Source organism: Hyperoodon ampullatus (genome assembly GCF_949752795.1).
Source record: "Hyperoodon ampullatus genome assembly, chromosome: 7".
NCBI classification, from domain to species: Eukaryota; Metazoa; Chordata; class Mammalia; order Artiodactyla; family Ziphiidae; genus Hyperoodon; species Hyperoodon ampullatus.
The window spans coordinates 85,887,938-85,902,433 of record NC_136920.1 but is presented as its reverse complement, the minus strand read 5'-3'; the positions used below and the strand labels follow the sequence as shown (position 1 = coordinate 85,902,433).

At 49.5% G+C, this 14,496-nt stretch overlaps 1 protein-coding gene across 28 annotated transcripts in view; it reads left to right on the top strand.

Annotated features, from left to right (window-relative positions):
- Nucleotides 1-13,993, top strand: part of APLP2 (amyloid beta precursor like protein 2) — a gene marked incomplete at its 5' end in the record, with an annotated part of 68,630 nt that extends 54,637 nt beyond the window's left edge. For 11 of the 28 annotated variants that reach the window (XM_079708266.1, XM_079708260.1, XM_079708269.1 and 8 more), the window contains 8 exons: nt 1,037-1,195; nt 1,883-2,011; nt 4,935-5,034; nt 6,524-6,676; nt 11,297-11,382; nt 12,102-12,176; nt 12,499-12,654; nt 13,687-13,993. In XM_079708266.1, coding sequence (XP_079564392.1) covers nt 1,037-1,195; nt 1,883-2,011; nt 4,935-5,034; nt 6,524-6,676; nt 11,297-11,382; nt 12,102-12,176; nt 12,499-12,654; nt 13,687-13,788 — 960 coding nt within the window. In that variant the 3' untranslated portion in view covers nt 13,789-13,993. Of the gene's footprint in view, nt 1-1,036; nt 1,196-1,882; nt 2,012-4,934; nt 5,035-6,523; nt 6,677-8,509; nt 8,546-11,296; nt 11,383-12,101; nt 12,177-12,498; nt 12,655-13,686 lie in introns of all 28 variants that reach the window. The other 17 variants (XM_079708270.1, XM_079708263.1, XM_079708257.1 and 14 more) reach the window with 7 other exon arrangements.
- Between the last annotated feature and the right edge of the window lie 503 nt (nt 13,994-14,496).

Here is a 14,496-nt window from a genome sequence, read left to right as displayed (position 1 = left end):
AGTACTGCAATACAGAATGCTTTTTTTTCTTTTTTCTTTTTTTCTTTTTTTGCAGACTTATTGAAAAGTCAAAAGGCAGAAAATAAATCTCTATCAGTTTCTCTTTAACTTTGGATTTAAGAATGTAATCAGACTCACAGCAGCTGCCTCCCTTTGACTAGAGGAGGTTGTTGACAGGAATTTACAGGACGATTTGGGATTCATAAAACTAGTTACATCTTAAGTCAGCTTGTGTTTATGTTTAGCTGAAATCTCTCTTCTCATGATGTTGATATTTTATCGGCTCACCTTTGCTTTTTTATCAGTAACCTAGAAAATCCGCGAATGTTAATTTCCACACAGCCAGTGCACCCTGTGCAGGGAGCTTTAGCTCAGCAGCCTTAAACCTGCCTGCAGACCTGGCCAGGCACCCCGCAGGGAGCTCGCCCTTCAGGACTTGGTGTGAATGGCTCGGCCTCACCTGCCACAGGACAGGACTGTGGTTTGGGGGCACCTTGCTGCAGTGTGGGAAGGACGGCCTTCCTTTCCTCGCGGTGCACACAGAGAGGCCAGGCCTGGGCTTGCGTGCTAGGGATTTCGGTTAGGGAGGTGCTGAGGAGCCCGTCCCATGCCCAGACATACATGCTCTCGTTAGATGGGGAAGTACAGTCGGCCCTTGAACCACAGTGGTTTGAATTGCGTGGGTCCCCTTACACGCAGATTGTTTTCAATGGTAAAGGCCACAGCACCGCACATGGGCAGTTGTCTGAATCCGTGGATGCGGAAACACGTGTACAGAGGCCCGACTGTAAGTTACACTGGGATCTTGGACCGCGGAGAGGATCGGTGCCCTTAACCCCTGCGATGTTCAAGGGTCACCTGTAAGTGTCCAGACGGAAGTCAGAGGAGGTGTTCTACCACCTCACCCCGCTCCACACGACTCTGTGCTGCTTGCAGGGGCGCTGGGCGCAGAGAGGCACAGAGTGGGGTCTGACGCCGTGTGCGTTAGATGCCCGCAGGTGCGTGAACTCGATGTGGTTCCTGCTTTATGGTTTAGCATTTCCAAGCCATGGTGAAGGCGCTGGAGAAGGAGGCGGCCAGCGAGAAGCAGCAGCTGGTGGAGACGCACCTGGCGCGGGTGGAGGCCATGCTCAACGACCGCCGCCGGGTGGCACTGGAGAACTACCTGGCGGCCCTGCAGTCCGACCCTCCGCGGGTGAGAATCGCTGAAGCAGTGAGTGTAGAACTGGTGCGAGCTCACATCGCGCTTGAGGGCCCGTGGGCCGCCTGTGGTGTAGACACGGCTTCCGCTGGAAAAGCAGAACCTCGGGGTGTTGGTTGGTAGTTCCCCAGTTATTGCATTTTTATAGTAGCCTTACTTTCAAAGAATAAAAACATGTCTTCCATGGACAAAGACTTTTGAACCACTTCTATTCTAAATAAGTTAATTTATATCACAGCTCTTATCTGCCAGTGGTGTCAAACTTTATCCCTTAGCTCTAACTTGCCTTGCTCTGGGGGATGGAGAGGATCGAAAAGGAGGGTATTTGTAGCCTCCTTAAGCAAGTAAAGTCTTCTGGGTGACACAGGTCACCCTGTGCTTGTAATTAGGGTGGCAGGCGCCGAGCTCAGGAAAGGGGACAGACAGATGGGAGGAGGATGGTGGGCTAGAGGTTTTGGAAAATGCTGTCTGTTGAGGAGCCACTATAACTGTGGAACTTAGCTTTTGCTACTTAGAAGGGTAGCTTCTTGTTCCTTGGTAACTGAAAGCTCTTAAAGGTACAGCTTTCATTCCTGGGCCTCGCTGAGGCTGACTTTCTTAGTGAGTTTTTAAAGCTTCGTTTTCCTGCCTGTTTTCAGTTCCCTAGTCTCTGGACGTGAAAACCACTGTTCTTTCTTGTAGCCCCATCGCATTCTCCAAGCCTTGCGGCGCTACGTCCGCGCTGAGAACAAAGATCGCCTCCACACCATCCGTCATTACCAGCATGTGCTGGCTGTCGACCCTGAAAAGGCGGCCCAGATGAAGTCCCAGGTACACCAGACAGAGGAGAGACCACTCTGAACGGTGGTCAGGCAGCACAGATGGTCGTGCTTGTTGTTGTTAGTCCTCAGGAAATCATTTTGGATTTCCAAAGACAGTAGGTACAAGAGTTGGTTTTTGCAAAGGTACTATTTAAAAAATATCTTTTCCATACTTTTTAATATTAAGTATGTCCTACTTAAACTGTTCTTGAAGGTTTAGGAATGCTTGATTATATTGAAGAAATCATTTTTATATCAGTTTATTTCTGGCTGAGGGTCCCACCAGAATTAATATTTGAAATCTCTTTCTAGGCAGATACATCAAGCACATCTTAAAAATTGGTCTCTTTTGTACAGTATAGTTTTTGTGTTTAGACACTGTACGTCCCTGGGTTTTGTCCCCTGCTGCGTCCTACTGGTCTTTGCAGTCATCTATAGAGGTTTGTTTCTGGACCTACTTTTCTAATTTTTGTTTTGACCATGTATTAACTTGAGTTTTACTGTCTTGTATTCGTAGAAATGAACTTGCCTCCAAGACCGCTAGCTTCCTTTAAAACAGTCTGCCTGTTAGTTTTCCTAGAGGGCCTTGTGATGCCATAACTGATCTTACTCTATTTCCTCCCGTGTTTTAAACCCAGCCCTGTGCTGCTTGTGGGGACCCAGCGTGCACAGGCTGGGAACCTGTCCCCTCCTGCCTCCTGTTGCCCCTGTGGTGTGATTTTAGGGGAACTTCGCAGAAGCCCTGGGGGGGCTCCCTTACAGCCCCATCTGCTGCCCAGTTCTGCTCCAGCATCTCACCACACATAGTTGAATCCTGTGTGCCCTTGAGCAGCTCACAGTTGTGTGGAATTAATTATGTTAACTGTGGAGCTGGAGAAGAATTGTCCTTAATAATACAGAGCCCACATTAGCAGCTGGGTGTTCAGGGAATGAAAGAACTCAGTGTCCTAAAGAGTGGGAAGGGCATGGGTCTGGGGACCCCCGGGGCCTCTGCTGGGGGCCTGGAGCTAAGGCTCTGTTTGAAGCTGGATGGAGTAGAAGAGAAGGAGGAAAGGCCGGGAAGCTCAGGTGGGAAAAGCTTCCATCCTGACGGATTAGAATTTTTCAGGTCTACCCGATTTTTTTTTTTTTTTTTTTTTTAAACGTAGGTCTTCCCTGGCGGTCCAGTGATTAAGACTCCACACTTCAGTGCAGGAGGCACAGGTTCAATACTGGTCGAGGAACTGAGATCCCACAGGCCGCATGGCACGGCCAAAAAAATAAAGTTAAAATTAAAAAATGTAATCTTTTTTCAATTTTTTTTTTTTGTAGAAAATCTAGACTATTATGTAGTATTTTATAGAAAAACAGCCTGTTTTGTATGGTGAGAAGAGAAGGAAAGGTGAGACCTCGATCAGTGTGTTCAATTAACCTGTGAGCCAGGATCAGGGTACCACCTGAGTGCCCTGGGAGGCGGAGCATCTTTACCATGTGATGTTTACTGTCTGCTCAGAGCCCTTAACGCTGGGGCAGCCCGGCCGCTGGATTACACTAGCCTTTGGCCTGTTCCCTGTCCTGTTATGTAAACTCTAGAAAATATGTTGAGCCTCTTAGAACGTGTGCACTCGATTTGAGGCGTGAGTGATGTGCTGCTGCCTCCCGCCCCACACTGCAGCTCCAGGCGGCCCTCCAAAGACCCTGGCGCCCAGCATCCCACCCTGTGGTCTAGTCCTCGTGGGTGTAGGAACCGTCCTCTGCCAGGCTCCTTAATTCCTCTGACATGTGTCAGTGTCACCACTGCTGAGACTGGGGGGCTCACCGTTCCGTTTCCACTTGCATTTTTGTCTCCAAAGCACTCACTCTGGTGCTTTCCCATCAATTTACTTGATTGAAAGCATGGCAAGTATAAAATTAAATTGCTTTCACCTTTGCTTTAACAGGTCAGCGAGACATCAATCTACAGTAAAAGCGTCTTTCCATTTAACTTTTTTTCATTTTGACCCTTCATGTTAATGGCTTCAAGCCCACATAATTAATCCATTGGCTCAGAGCGCCCTCTTTAGGAAGAGCTCGGTGGCTGCAGGTGTAGCCCGGTGGGATTAGCCTTCCTGAGGAGCTTCTGTGACGTACAGCCACGTGCTTCACAGTGTCATGGGGTGGATGTAGTCCAAATCTCCTTTCATTTCCACCCTGAAAGCCTCTCAAATTCAGTGACAAAAAAAATTTATTTTAATAAAATTCAGTGACCACTTTAATGACTTTTTTTCTTTTTTTTTGGATGAACAACCTTGGAACTTCTGCATTCAGAAAAGGCAGTGAGCTATGTAAGACAGATGGTAGATATGCCTTCCTTATCACCCCATAAAAATCAGGTTTATTTATACTTCAGTGTGCAGTTTTGAAGGAAGAGCTAATTTAGTTAAATAGGAATAAACTAGTTCTGATGCTCTCACTGTGATAATCATTTCAAGCAACTGCTTCGCTAAGCAAAATCCATGAATGGTCCCACCCCTCAAATCTACTTTCTAACCAATGATTTCATTCCCTTGTTACCTCATCTTGTCTGACCAGTGGTAAAAATTGACCAACTCATTTCCTCTTTCACTCAGAAGGACCTTACTGAGTGTCTGGCGTTGTACAAATTTGGGTTCTTTTTTTATAGTACAGTTAGCAAGTGCCTCCTGTGAAAACCAAATCAGTACTTGGCTAAGGAAGTTTTAAAAATTTTCCCTTAACTTGGAGCACCCTCTGGATAAATCCTTAGATCACCGAGAGGTAATACACACATTCTTGCACTATGGTGGCCGGTAGACATGGGGAGGATTCATACTGCCCCCCTGACCAGCTGCTTTGCTGGACTCTGTAGAGAACATAGGTCTTTGCAGAAGAGTGTGGGTGTCAGGCTGGCCTGGCTGTTCTGGTGACAAGGCCTCTCCCCCATCCTGTGCTTGCAGGTGATGACACATCTCCACGTGATTGAAGAAAGAAGGAACCAGAGCCTTTCTCTGCTCTACAAAGTACCTTACGTGGCCCAAGAAATCCAAGAGGAAATTGGTGGGTGCTGACTGTTTGCATCAAGGTCAGGCGGGGCTTGTGCTCAGGAGTGATGGCGGTGCCAGAGGAGAGAAACAGGACAAGCGAGGCCACGAAGCCGGGCATTAGCGTGCCACGGGCTCAGAAGTCTGGGGCTCACATGGCAGGACCAAGCCCTGGCTGGGAGCCACAGAGCCTTGAGTTTCATTGACCTTCACTCTCTTACCGGAAGAAAAATCTAGGGTGTGAATTTGCAAGGGACTGAGCGAGTGTCCCGTTACCCTTTCCCCCTTAATTGCTGGCGTATTTTAAGGCATCTGTTTATTCACGTTCTCACTCCTCCTCCCTCTTCTGGTCTTTCTCTTCTTCATTTATCCAACAAACGTTTGTTGTGTCTACTGTGTGGCACAGAGTAAAATGTGCACCAGTAGACAGACCTCCTGGAGGTCACATTTTAGGAGGGGGGAACGGTCAGGAAAACGAGTGTCCGTGGGGATGGGTGCTGTGCCAGAGGTGAAACTGGGGTGGGACGGGGAGGGTGCCTGGTTGTCAGGCTTCCTTGGGGGAAACCTGAGGTCTGAATGATAAGGAGGTGCCCTCCACACAGCGACCCCAGGGGGGAAACACTGAGCACAGGAAGCGACCACTGCAGAGCCTGATGTTTGAATAGAGTGATTTTAGCAAAATCAAGGAGTTTGGATTTTATTCTAGGATAATTGAAAGCCCTTCGAGGGTTTTAAACCAGCAGGTTAAAATATGTTTTTAAAAAATGTGAACTTTAAAAAACAATTACTAGACTGCTATGTTGAGAGTTGATGAAAATTGGAAACCACCCAGGAAGCAGTTGTAAAAATCCAAGAGAGAGGGGATGGCTGAGTGCACAGAGATGGGAATGGAGGAGATGGAGATGTGAGTGGTCCTGAGGATGTGTTTCAGAGGAAGGGTGAACAGGATGCGCTGATGGGCTGGATGGGGCAGGGGGTTGAGAGAAAGAAAAGCATTGGCTCAGCGCCAGTTTCCCTGTGAGCAGCTGAGTGGGTGGTGAGGCTACATTTTGCTCGGGTGCTGCATTCTCTTTACCTGTTAAAATAGAAATTGCCCTCAGACATTAAGTGGAGGTGTGAAGTAGGCTACCAGGTGGATGAGCCGGAGGTCGGGGGTGCAGGTGCAAGATACAGGTTTGGGACTCACGATCCGTGGATGGTATTTAAAACTGTGCCGTAGGAGGAAACCACTTACCCAGAGGGAGTTGATCGAGGAGAGGGGGGTGCCCAGGACGCAGCCATGGGGTTCCCAGCGCCGAGGTTCTGCAGTCAGCAGAGTCAGGGGGCACACCCTCAGGAGAGAGGAGGGGGTCGTGCGTGCCCTGTGTCACGAGCTGGTGAGACGCCCCTTTAGGCAGAGCTCGCATCCCACCCATAATGACACGAATTAGCCCCATGCAGGCTATCCTGTGCCTAGAAACCAGATCCTTCTGAAAAGCTGGCTCCTGCGTGTCTGTCTTTGTCAGATGAACTGCTTCAAGAACAGCGAGCAGACATGGACCAGTTCACCGCCTCCATCTCAGAGACCCCCGTGGACGTGCGGGTGAGCTCGGAGGAGAGCGACGAGGTCCTGCCGTTCCACCCGCTCCATCCCTTCCCGTCCCTGCCTGAGAACGAAGGTGCGTGTGCGGTAACAGCCCAGCTTGGCAGCGGGGGCCAGGGGGCGGGGAAGAATGCAGTTAGAAAATTGAAGTCAGATCTGGGACGGGCTTGTGCTAGGGAGACTGTGTTCCTGGTGCAGGTCGAGCAGGGGAGGGGCCGGGATTCACCGAGCACCTGCCACGTGGGGAGCCTTCAGTAACGTCGGGAGGTTTGTGACGTTTCTCCCATTTTCTGGACAGTTTGCCTAAAGCCCACTGTTTGTCCTGGTCCCATCAGCTGCCTCCAGTGTGTGAGGCCTTCCACGTGGAAGCCCCTTTGCAGCTTAAATAGCACTTCCGTGTTCTAGGCTGTCATTATCTTTTCCTAACAGTCTTGGGAGGTAGGTGACGGGGGCTGCAGAGGTGACCTGACCCACTCGAGCGCGAGGCGGGCTGAGAAGCTGTCTCTCTGCCTCCTCCTGCGCAGGCGTGCTTTCTTCCATCCCCTGCCGGTTCTCGACGTCTGTAGGGATCTCCCAGAGCTCTGGGTCTGGGGGCTTTCCTGGTGGCGCAGTGGTTAAGAATCTGCCTGCCAATGCAGGGGACACAGGTTTGAGCCCTAGTCCGGGAAGATCCCACATGCCGCGGAGCAACTAAGCCCGTGCGCCACTACTACTGAGCCTGTGCTCTAGAGCCCACGAGCCACAACTACTGAGCCCATGCACTGCAACTACTGAAGCCTGCGCACCTGGAGCCCGTGCTCTGCAACAAGAGAAGCCACCGCAATGAGAAGCCCGCGCACCGCAAAGAAGAGTAGCCCCTGCTCGCTGCAACTAGAGAAATCCCGTGCGCAGCAACAAAGACCCAACGCAGCCAAAAAAAAAAAAAGCTGTGGGTCTGCACCAGAAATAAACAAGCTGCTGAGCCCAGGCCCTGAGAGCAGGGTGTGGAATCAGTTTCTATTTATTTGCCTGCTGCTGTTGTGGCTGATGATGGTGATGATAAAAATAGTGGCCACCGCTGTAGAGTCCTCCTCATACGCCAGCCTTGGCTAAGCACTGTGCATGGATGCTCTCATTTATATTGTAATCCTCAAAATAACCCTCTGAGGTAGGGACTGGGAGCGTTCCCCATTTGGGGATCCAAGGTTTAAAGAGGTTAAGTGTCTGCCCAGGGTCACGTAGCTCGTAGGTAGAGAGTAAGGGTTTGAGCCTGAGCTGATGTGGTCCTGAGTCCTAGGCACATCCAGTGGTGCTGCTACGGAGGCCCGAGGAAGGGGGCGTCCAGCTTGGCCTCCAGACCCGAACACAAGTGCCTTCCTTCTAAACCAGCTCTCTCAGAGGTACCGACTCAGTACAGTTGACCCTCTGGTTGTAAAAGGGAATCCGAGGAAGGAGCCAGATAAATAACGAGGTGCCAGCGCGCTCCCTAAGCTGCTCTTTCAGACCCCACCCATGGGGCTGCAGGGTGGCCCTGCTTCCTCAGCTTGCTGGGATGGGGGCGCGTCTTGCTTGGACATTTGTGAACTAGGACCTTGTCTCCTTCTCAGAAAACCACAACCAGTGCTAACTTGTGTTTTTGTTACTTTCTAAGAAAGGTAACTTGGGGCTAAACTAAATAATTTGGGAATCTCACAGAAGTTCCCCCAAAAGACCCAAGACCGCCTGCCGTCTCTCCCTTCCTCCCAGTCACGTGCTGTAGCTCTTACCGCCGTTTGCCTGTGGGGCAGCTCAGGCCCAGTTTGTAAGGAAGAATATGCTTTTGTTCACATTATAGGGAAAGTCAAGTCAAAGGTAGGAATTTTGAAAGAAGGGATTTTTTTCTTAATCTCCTCTTGTGCTGTTTTGTTTTTGTTGCTTTCCTTTCTGCTAGACACTCAGCCGGAAGTGTATCACCCAGTGAAAACAGGTTGGTTTTGTCAAAGATGTACCCCCTAAGACCTTCATTCCTTTCACTTGCCCGGAAGTTTCACGCTCCGTTCCATTCCACCACCTGATGTTTTCCGCCTCATGCCTTCAGACATGGCTGTGGGAGGACCAGAGGAGCCTGACTCCCGGCACCCAGAACCCAGTGTCCGTGGGTTTGCTTACCCGGTGGCCATCCTGAGCTGCCCTTCTGGATGTCCAGAGAGTGCAGAGGAATACAGAGTAACCAAAGTAGAGCCTTCATAAATCCTTTTAAGCTGGGTAGACCTTAAAAGTATATCCAGCTTAAACAGGTTGGTTGCAAATTCCTAGGGTAAATAAAAACATGCTTATGGTCGGGTGGAGAGTCATTTTATTTTACCTCTTTTTCTCTGCTGCTCCCACATACATCTTTTCCCTTTCTTCTTAGCTGTCCTCTGCCTTTTGTCCATGCCCGAGTGTCTGTTTCCAGCTGTCTCATGTCCCCCGAGATGTAGCGCCCCTCGGAACATAGTAGAAGCTGATGGATGAAACAGGTTGAGACAAGTGAACTCTTGCTGTAACGAGTCTCCACTTTTCAGATGAAGTTAGCTGCGTGTGAGCACAGGCTGAAGGCTTGCACACTTGATCTTGTTTAACCACTGAACACACTGGAGGTAGAGTTATTAGCTCTCTTTGCCAGATAAGGCAGTTGGAGCAGCCTCAGAGTTCAGTCATGAGCTTAGGAACTGGAGGAACCAGAATCTGAACTCAGCTTCCTCCGTCTTCACAGACTGCGGTATAGCTGCCGCATTTCCGGGGCGGGGGGAGCGGGGGCCAGTCCAGCCTCCAGGGTCATCGTGAACAAGGGCACACGTTCTCGGACTGACCGGGCTGCCTCGTGCCGTGCCTGGCTGAGGGTTTGGCAGTGGTGTGTGTGCTGCTTCTCAGAACACAAGGTTGTGAGCTGCCTGCAGAAGTCACTCGTGTGCACGTGCTTTGTTTTATTCTACTTGGGTATGCCTCTTCATCGCTGTGTGGACGTTCCTCTGGGCGGCACCTCTTGGATATGTTCAGGTGAAGTTGAATTTTCTGAAAGATTAACTTGTCCTTATGCTTCAACTGTTATTCGTTGGAATAGTTTAAACATTAACGTTTGGTCTGTTAAATTCCCTTGTTTATTCATTCTATAAAACCAAAGTGCTTTGGGTCGGTGTTAAAGAAACATGAGGGTTGTACCACCAAAAAAAGTGTTAGGAGAGTCTGAGCACTGGTAGTAGGACTTTAAATTGGTTGGTTCAGTGCCACATTATTTTTTAGATAGGATCCTGCCCTAGGACCTTTGAAATTCTAAGGAGGAGGAGAGAGAGAGATGGAAGGAGTGCAGAGCTCGAATTTATTAGGCTTGGTCCCGAGCATGCTGCTGAGAGAGAGCCCTCTTTCTCAAATAGCTGAAACGCAGTGTTGCCGTTTCATTGACATTTTGGGACTACAAAAGCCGGCCCTGGTTTAACTCACCCTAGAATCAAGTTGTGAAACTCTTCTTTAACATGAAAGCTCTGGAAAAAAGGCTGCCTCGTTTCTGGCTGCATTCTAATGAGTTAAGCGTTAGCTGGCCTGGGGGTTCAGCAGCTGCAGTGCGGTTACTAGCGGCTCTGGGTCCAGAACGAGTCTGGCCGTGAGCTGGAGAGCTTTGCTGCGGCTGGGTCTCTGGCAGCCTGGGACAGCGGTGCTTTGCAAATAAATACTCGTGTCGGCATCTTACTCACTTACGGGTGGTCACCTTAGAATGCCGAGTATGCCGCCAGGTTGATCTATTTATAAAAGGTTCGAAGCACAGGCGTCTAGGTAGCACTGTATATAATATTATTAACGAGACACTGGTAGGAGAGCTAGAAGTCACGTGCTTTGGGACTAAAAATAGAGAAGATTGCACCTCACTTTTCCTCTCCCTGGGTTTGTGCTGCGCCTTTAAACGCCATCGTCAGGAGTGCCGCGCACAGGTGATGCTGGCCCAGGCAACATCTGACCTTGACAAGAGACTGTTGCCATTCTTGCTCTGTTTATGGAAAGGTACCATCCACTCTGGTGTTCGAATTCCCCCCATGTAGGGAATGCTTCCTTCCTGTTCATTCTGTCATAACCACTGAGGATGTGACTGTCTGATAAGCCCCGGGAGGGTGACATCCTAGTGAGAGACACAGAAGAAAATCAATAATTACAAACAGTGGCTCTAAGTACTCTAACCTGGGAATGTCTCCCAAAAAGAGCCGCAGCTTGAAGAACAAATAGGAAGGATATAAGGTCAGGGAGGGTATTTCAGGCAGAAAGAACTGCCTGTGGCATAAAAGATGGTGCTTGAGGCAGGCACGCAGGTTCGCTGCTGCTGTGACAGTTCTTCCACTCAGAGAAGTGTCAGAGGAGTGAGTTGAGGGGTCGTGGGTGCTTGGTAATATCACAGGGTGGGTCACGGGTTTTTTGATGCTGGAATGCCTTTGGATCCAGCTTCTATTTATAGTACGAAAAGTATCCTCTCCTGAAGGCTTGCAGAGTGAGCACAGCGCTCTCTCCTTCTCCATGACACCCATTGGTCCCGCGTCACTCACCCCTGTGGAGCACAGCGCATCCTCCCAAATGGGAGCAAGTAGCATATCGAGAAAGGGGAGGGGGCATTTGGTGAGGGCTCCCTGGCCCTCAGGAGGGAGTTTGCTGCTTCTGTGAGGTTGGCGCGAGGTCAGCCTATCCCAGGAAACTCAGGTGCGCTCTGTCCACACAGGCTCTGCACTGGGAGAGCAGGAAGGAAGACTGATCGGGGCCGAGGAGAAAGTGATTAACAGTAAGAAGAAAGTGGATGAAAACATGGTGAGCCGTTTCTCCCTGCTCTGTGCCCGTGTTAACTCTGAGAATAATTAGAGTGCGTCGCGTTGTTTTAGATGCTTCCCAGATGGACCTCCACGTGTCCGTTTCCGTAGGCTGGCAGATGGGCAGGCTCTCACTGCTCCCACAGATGCGCTGTATTGTTTAGCGTCTGGGTGTGAATAAAGGATTATTTTTCAGCAGTAGCTCATCTCTTGCTATACCGTGGAAAATATATTTGCAACTAAAGGTATGAATAAAATATGAGGGGCCATTTCAAATGAGTAGAGATTTAATAACTTGAAAATGGAATAGAGTTGAATTTGGTTCTTACACTGCCTGAGGTTTATACCACCTATTAATTATTCATCTAGCATTTTTATCACTTACATTCCTGGATTATCTTTAACTGAATTTGATATTTAAACGTGGCTGCTTGGTAATCTGTGCTGAAACATCTCCACAAGGGTTACCTAAAGGAAAACGCAGGTGACAACCCTTAAAAGACCAACTGCTGTACAGTAGTTTTGCACCCGCACCTGCTCCTGTGTTCAGGAGTTTGGCGAGCGGACTTAGGTGAATGGCGCAGAGCTGATGGGTTAGTGGGTGTCCATCAGGCGCCTGCTTCCCTCCACCAAATGGTAAATGGAGGGGACGAGAAGCAGTTACACACTAAAATTGCCCTCCCTCCCAGTTGGTGACATTCCCCCCCCTCCCCGTTTCAGGTCATTGACGAGACCCTGGACGTGAAGGAAATGATTCTCAACGCCGAGAGAGTCGGAGGCCTCGAGGAGGGGCCGGTATGTGTCCCGCTCCAAAACCTGATGGCAGGTCCCACACCAGCCTTGGCCGTTTTCTCTCCCTCCTGGGAGCACCTTGCGCTATCTTAAGCTATCAAAGGTCCCTCGTCCCCCATGTCCCCTGTGCTTTCGGATAAGAAAGCTCAAGTTCGAATCTCCATGGAGATTGCAAAAGGTGGGGACACCCCTGACCTGGACGACCACCTGGATGGCAGGGTCCAGGCGCCCCCTTGGGGTTTTGGAGGCGCGACCGAAGGCTCACGGCCTCCCCCGCTGCTTGTCGTCTCTCACACCTTGTCGCACGTCTGTTTCGTTACGTTAGGAATCCGTGGGGCCCCTGCGGGAGGACTTCAGTCTGAGCAGCAGCGCCCTCATCGGTCTGCTGGTCATTGCGGTGGCCATCGCCACGGTCATCGTCATCAGCCTGGTGATGCTGAGGAAGAGGCAGTACGGCACCATCAGCCATGGGATCGTGGAGGTGAGCCGTCGGGGGGCTTGCAGAATTCGAGCGTCTTGACAGGCCACGCGTCAGATGACTCTCTGGATTATTAGGTCACGTCTCGGAAGTCAGCCTCGGCTGAGTCAGGTTGATCCTGCCACAAGAGCCGTTGCCAGCTCTTAACATTAATTTGGGCTTCGACCGTGAATGCGAGGAAAGCATAGGTGCATTTTGTGCTGCACAGGGTGAAAACTGTTTTCTCAGATTGTTTCCTTAGTGTTTCCTTTTTTTTCAGGTGCGTTATAGATGTTTGAGAATGAAGGACTGCTAATACTGTTTCTTTCTTTCTTTGTTATTAGTTTGCTCTTTTTTGACATGTTTTATAAGGAGAAAACCAGGTATATGGCAGTTCAGGCAACAATGGCAGTGTGAGTGAATTGATTCCTAAAAACATGAAATAGGAATAAACACCCTTCTTTTTCAATGGGGAGAAAAGCAACAGTAAATTCGGAAAGAGCCAGACCAGGCTGTTTCTCTTCCATCTTCTGCTCATTTGTGATTAGAACTGCTTACTTAACACTTGTTTTTGGTGAGTGGTGGGAATGTCCACAGTGTCTTGATTCTAGAAAATGAATACAATAAAGAATAGAATCTGCTGGGGGAAATGAATGCACATGCGTGTGTCTTAGTTATCTGGCTTCACCTCCTGCTGCACACTGGCCTAGCTGTAGGGTTCCAGGGCTGGAGGGGACCTGAGGTCATCTGGTCCTGCTCCTTGGCCCTCGCCGAGGCTGCCCCGCAGAGAAGCGGCAGAGCTGAGACTTGTCACTGTGGTGCTGGGAGATTCAGCTCACTGTTTTCTCCAGCTTGGACTGGAGAAAGCGTGGACTCCAGCTTTCAGCAGCCTAGCCTCTCTGACCCTCTTCTTTTCTCTTTCCTCCTCCTGGGTCCTCACCGCCTGCTCTTGTTTGGTCCACCCCGTGGTCCCCGGGGATCGTACAGCTCAGGTCTGCTGATGCCCTGGGAAGTTCTCTTGGGCTCACGCAGTAACCCCCGTCTTTCTTCCTGCAGGTCGACCCAATGCTCACCCCAGAAGAGCGTCACCTGAACAAGATGCAGAATCATGGTTATGAAAACCCAACCTACAAATACCTGGAGCAGATGCAGATTTAAGCAGGTGAAGCACGACACCCAGCTGGAGTGGGGGGGTGAGGCGGGCAGCAGACGTCCAGAGGTTTGTATCTACGACTGACCGACAGCTACTTCCAGAGGATTTCATCTTACACTCAGACCTCCTGGATCATTAAGACTATAAAGTACTACTGTAGAATCACAATTTCCATTCTTTTTAAATGGGTGAAAAAATGTTAATATAACAATATATGATATATAAACCTTAAAAGAAGTGAAAAAATTATCTATTACAGATATTTGACTGATGTAGTTTTCTTTTTTAAATTAATCAGGAGTCCCACTTCTATCGTATTGTCTCACACATGCTCTCTGTAGAAATGGAAAATGTTGATTTTCAATGATAGACTGTACATGCTACATGCAGGCCGTTTGTTCCGGCCGCATTGTGTAAATCAGCTGTTTACGGCTCACTGTCCTGGTTTTTATTTTTTAAAAAAGGAGAGGCAGTATTCCTCATTTAAAGCTTTAAATGAGCTTTCAGAAAGTTGCTGAGAAACTAACTGAAATAAGGAGCCGTAATTGATCCTTAAAATACATCATGGCCCCCCTCTCAAAATTCCTTTGAAGGACCAGTTTCTTGGAAGTCTGGTGCGCCCACCACTGGGTACCTGGGTGTCTCCACACGAGTCCTGTCACCAAGGAGGCGCTCAAAGCAAGCATTTGAGTTCCAGCTTCTTTCAGCGAGCC